General features: G+C 34.2%; 1 protein-coding gene across 1 annotated transcript; it reads left to right on the top strand.

Annotated features, from left to right (window-relative positions):
- Positions 1-4,224, top strand: LOC131929809 (ER membrane protein complex subunit 4-like). Its single transcript, XM_059286198.1, has 5 exons — positions 1-117; positions 1,010-1,130; positions 2,313-2,466; positions 2,943-3,100; positions 3,942-4,224. Exons 1-5 carry the CDS (start codon positions 71-73, stop codon positions 3,975-3,977), a joined length of 516 nt encoding a protein of 171 aa, XP_059142181.1. The 5' UTR covers positions 1-70; the 3' UTR covers positions 3,978-4,224.
- Positions 4,225-6,000: the final 1,776 nt, after the last annotated feature.

Genomic DNA, 6,000 nt, shown 5'->3' with positions numbered 1-6,000 from the left:
GGAAATCTTGTGTTCGTCGAGTTTTTAAAAAGTTGTAAAATCGACTGTGTAACATTCACGGTCTAGAAAAATGTCGAAACGAAGGCATAAGTGGGCAATAGAATTTGTACCTAGCAGGTAAAACAATAGAATCTAGCCTAGATACAGAAACAGAGCCAATAATATATGCTTTTCTTTTGTTTATACTCGGTTGAATAATTGATTCATTGTAATGAACTAGAATTTACCAAACGTAACACTCAGGAAACACAAAGTTAAAATTATTAAAAAGTTATCAAAGTAGTTAAAAAATATCAGAAAAACAGACTTTATACTTGTTGAGTAATGGTTGTTGACAGTTGCCTGATAAGCTTAAGAGTTTATTTTGGCTAAGGCCGCGGCTAAGGCTTAAGGCTTAATCTCTTTGGATAGCCAAGTACAAAATGAGCCACATAAAATCATAAATTATAAATTTTTAATAAATTAAATAGGCCTACATCTCATTCATTTTTCAAGTGACCAGCTGTCAGCTAGGTATCTCAAAACAAAGTTACATCCATCCTGTACATTGCTTTTTAACTGTTTTTAACTGTCCATAAATAATACCAGTGAATTCGATGTATAGACCTACAACTCTAATAACTAAGAAGTCTAAATCGCCTCCATAGTCTTGAATGGCAGTTTTTACACCAATCAATTTTTGCCAATGTGAATGTAGGCATATCTAATTAATCATAAATCATATAGAATCTAGATTCACTATTTTTCACTTAATTAATAATTAAACTCAAATTCTTCAGATGAATAAAAATGTATTAGGCCTATTCTCTAAAAACTAATTTTGCCAGACAGAGTTTCACTTACTCAGGGGCCAACAAATGGAATAACAATCCCAATCACATTAAACAATCCAAAGTAGGAAACATGTTCATTATCACATTAACTAATTTTCATTCACTGCACTTAAATTAAATTTGTACACATTTTTCTGTTGAAACTTACTTAACTGTAGCCTTTTTGTTTATCTTAGGGGCAGAGGTGAAAGGTCACTTGTACCCACAGCAGAAAGCTTGCCTGCACCTGTAGGATTTGTAGATTCCTCAAGTGTTGCAGAGCGGCCTAAAGAAGCAGATCCCAACCTAATAGCAAAAGTAAACATTCAGAATAATTTTTAAAAATACACAAATGATTAAAAGCTGACAGGATTTTAAGATTTTAGTTTTGCTTTGGTGAAAATTATGAAAATCTCCTTGTCAGTTTTTCACTCCCACTGCTGTAACTCTATACTTAATCCTTAATTCTATTCTAAACCCTATGGGATTATGCACTAGTTTTATTAAAATGTCACACTTTTTTGTCATATAAATTATACGAGCCGGCCCGCGGCATAACATACGCCGCTATTTAGTTGTTGTTTTTTCTACTTTTCAGTAATTCATAATTTGTGAATTCGACAGTACCAACGCTGACACTGAAAATATTTCTTTAAAACACTATAAGTAGCTAGTTAAGGACCATAACCCCCCCCCCCCTTCCTCCCCCCCCCCCCCCCCCCCCGTTTGAAATCGTTTCAAACTAAATTATCTGCCCCTAATAGCCGTCACTAAACCCAACTCCACGAAGGTAAACATAGCGTGAACCACAGCTCACTAAGATCATGTAGGGGTGGGGATGGTAGTGAGCGCGCTTGCAGCTTGTTTTCTAACGGCTCGCAGAAGAGAATTATATATATAGATGACAAAAAAGTGTGACATTTTTATCCACAATTCTACCCCACCTTGCCTAAGATCATCACCTCCCATATTTATACAATTTTTCTAAACCACCTGACTGCCAATTTATTTGTCTTAAAATTAAGAATTTTATGTAAGATTGTTGCAGCCATCTTTTTGTACAAATATTGTAAATGGCAAAAATGTAACAAAATTAATAATAACAAGAATCAAAGGCAGTTTTCAATATACATAGCTCTAAACTACCACCCTTACCCATATAACTCAATATAAAAAAAAGACTAATCCCTTTTGTGTTATATATATTTGTAAGTGCAAAATTCCTAAAAATAGTATATAAAATACCAATTTATAGATATTAAAAAAGTACAAAAGTTTATAATATACATATATATATATATATATATATATATATATATATATATATATATATATATATATATATATATATATATATATATATATATATATATAAATTGTTAAGAGCCTTTATTTTTTTATAAAAATGTTGCCGGTGATGTCATAAAATTAAAAACATGTAATAATGTCCTATAGTAAAATAGTCTTAACTTTTATTTTTTATTCTCCTCTTTGAAACAGAGATCTTGGGATATCGCTCTAGGGCCAATCAAGCAAGTCCCAATGAATATGTTTATTATGTGGATGGCTGGCAGTTCAATCTCTATATTTCCAATAATGATGGTCGGCATGATGTTTTTTAGACCTATCCAAGCAATGTTATCCATCCAAAACAGTGAGAACAATTTTTTTTTTTTCTACTATGAATTCTCTAAAGGTCTAGAATTTCAGTAGTTTTTAGAAATCTCTATTTTTGATAATGAAGAAATAGAGAATAACAGTATTTTAAATTTTAGAACTCTTCTCTTAGGTGTATGTTTTTTTTTCACAATGCACATTAGCCTAGCTGTAGAGTGCTAGACTGCTAACCAGAAAGTCTTGAGTTCTAATACGGTTATAAATCAGTAGGACATCCTTGAGTCCACTCAGCTCTAATGGGTACCTGACTCACATTAGGGAAAGTAAAGCTGGGCATATTATCCTTTCATATGCTAAGGTCACAGAAACAGGTAAACTCTACTTATCCTATAGGCTGTCAGGTTCCAAAAGGGAACTTCACGCTTTTAAAAACCTGGATTTAAAAAATTAAATTCTTGATATCTGTAATGAAACAATAGGCAGTAAATATCTGATCAACCCAATTGTCCCCAGTATTCAAGAGTATAGAAGGTGATCAGGCGGCATTCCAGAAGCTTGTCTACTGCATTGGCAACATTCTGTGTTTAGCCATGGCTGTGTATAAATGTCAGACAATGGGACTACTACCAACACATGCATCAGATTGGCTGGCTTTTGTTCAACCACAAGAGGTTCGTCACTCTAGCTACATGTTATTAAAAAAAAAACTCCCAGCACACGAATGTGCTACAGACTTAATGTTATTTTTTATTGCTTTTTTTGCCAATAAAGTTGTGTAATTTATCCTAAGAAACTTCAGTTGAAGTTGAATGAACTAATCAGTTCTTCAATCAAATGATTTCATGTATATTATGTTTGTTACTTTTTTTTGTTTTTTCTGGTAATTTAATTAGCACAAAAGCAAGGGTTAGAGTAGTGATATAAACATATATTGAAACTGATCATATGATATATGTTCTTAGGTGTCGTCCATAAATGATGTCACACTCGTAGGGGGGAGGGTGGTCCGTAATTTTGTGGTGGTGAGGGGGAGGGGGGGGGTTCAGATGGTGTGACATCAGTTTTTTGCATTATAAAAAAGCAATGTTAGAAAACGAGTTTTAGCCGTTATTTCACGTTTTAGAAAACGGTTTTAATAAATTGTAATAGGAATTGATCAAAATACTCTATGTTGACAGTTCTGACAAGATTTTGGAAAAATATCGATGTTTTAAGAAAAATTCAACAGCAATATTGAGGGGGGGGGGGGAGGGGGGGGGGTTGTAGGCTGATGTGTGATGTCATTTTAGGGGGGGGGTCAGGCTTTTTGTGACGAAGGGGAGGGGTAAAAATTAAATCGTCAAAAAAGCGTGACGTCATTTATGGATGACCCCTTATATAGAAAAAGTTTTTTTGTTAGTATATTATCATATGGGGATGTTAATTTTGTTGAGGCAGTAAACATTTTAAAACCTTCAAATGTTTTATATTTTCTTTGTTAACAAAACTTATGAAGGTGAATTTTTTTTTCAGAGAATGGAATGGTCAGGAGGAGGGATGTTCCTGTAATGAAAGTGCATTTCTTTCCTCAATGATTTGGCATTTATTAACTTTTTATTATTTGGAGACCTGTCTGATGGACAGCCACTTGCTGTGACACGTCATTTTAAAGAAAAATTTTGTCCACTGATTCTAGTGACAAATGTAAACAGTCCAGACATCAGGAAGTTGCCATTTAAAATTTATTTAAATGTGATTTTTTTTATTGTAACTGTACCATTTGGATCTTGGCTGTTTATTAAAAAACTTTTTATTACATGTATTTTGTTTTGATGCAGTGAGAATATGTAGTTGTTGTCATTAGTTCCTTCTGTAAAAATGTATGTTCTAGCCAATACTGAACACACATAAGATAGCATTGGTTAAACACTCTATAAACATCAAACAAAAGTAGGTCTATCATAGCTTTATGCTTCATGTCATGTCATGTTTGCCTGTCGTCCCTACTGGGACATAGGCCGCTGACAAGAGCTTTCCAGACGTCTCTGTCCAGGGCTAGTCTCTCCAACTGTCCCCAGGTGTATCCAATCTTCTTGGTGTCTTCTTCCAGGTCACGTCTCCAGGTCTTTCTTGGTCTGCCTCTCTTCCTCCTGCCTTGTGGATTCCAGGTGAGGGCCTGTCTTGTTATGCTGGATACAGGCTTCCTGAGTGTGTGGCCAATCCATTTCCATTTTCTCTGGAGGATCTCTACTTCCACTGGCAGTTGCCATAGAACATCATTTCTGATGGTTTTAGGCCAGCGAATTCGCAGGATCTTTCTGAGACATGCGTTTATAAATGATTGTATTTTCTTCTTATTTATAGCAGTTATTCTCCATGTCTCGGCTCCATAGAGTAAAACAGGTTTTACTAGTGTGTTGAAGATCCGGATTTTTATTCTAAGGGTTAAATCTCCCGAACCCCAAACATTTTTTAGTTGGTTGAAGACTGCTCTTGCCTTACCCGTCCTTATTTTTATGTCTGCTTCTGTCCCACCCTGCTTATCAACAATACTTCCAAGGTAGGTGAATCTATCCACTTCTTCTAGGGCTTCTTCTGCCAGTGTTATAGGGTTGTTGTTTGATGCATTGACTTTGAGAACTTTACTTTTCCCTCTGTGGATGTTCAGACCCAGGCTTGTAGAAAAATTTGCAACCCTGTTGGTTTTATCCTGCATTTGCTGTTGTGTGTGAGAAAGGAGGGCCAGGTCGTCAGCAAAGTCCAGGTCATCCAGCTGGCTCCACAATGTCCACTGTATACCGTTTCGCGTTTTCTCTGTTGACATCTTCATAACCCAGTCTATGGCCAGTAGCTTTATGCTTATTTAACTAATTTTGCCTGTATTACACACACAAAAAAAAAAAAAATTATTACAAACAAGACAACTATTTTTAAAAAGGGACACAAATTTAAGATACTTTTTTTATTGAACTGTATTGTAACTACACTTTCTTTTCAAAAGATATTTTACAAATTTAGCAGTTTTTCTCTCAAGACATATCACTATAAATGGCAAAACAAAAGTTTACCAGGTACTCCCTCTACAATTGAAAGCATGAGTGAAGTTTTGGAAGTGATTGTTGTCTATGTAACCAAATAATTTGCAGCATAGAAATCTAATCTTGTTTCCTCCCAAGTTGCTTCATGGAATAGCAGAATTTACAATTTCTATCAAAACAAATGTACCTTACTAAGCTAGCTAATTACGATAATCTGTAATATATAACTAAATAATAGAGCTAAATATACTTCTAACATTTTATAATAGAAAATTTGTTTTTTTTTTAAATTTGACTTTACATATGTTCTTTAAGTGGAACCTGGCTATTAGTTATATTTAAAATTATTTTTAAGGCAATGTTGTTTCGAAGAGATTATTAGATGTGTGAGTTAGATTGATGACTGGTATGTTAACCACAATAAAAAAAACTGGTTGTTTTTTATAAAATATGGCCTAAACACTGCACATATTTACAGCGATTCCATTTCTATCTGGTTATGTTATAGTATAAGCTATTCTTACCTACATCATGCCATTCATTATCTTTCCATA

The sequence above is a fragment of the Physella acuta genome, unplaced genomic scaffold (genome assembly GCF_028476545.2).
Source record: "Physella acuta isolate Inbredline_101_S28 unplaced genomic scaffold, ASM2847654v3 ptg001679l, whole genome shotgun sequence".
Taxonomy (NCBI): Eukaryota; Metazoa; Mollusca; class Gastropoda; family Physidae; genus Physella; species Physella acuta.
This window is presented reverse-complemented; position numbering and strand designations above follow the sequence as displayed.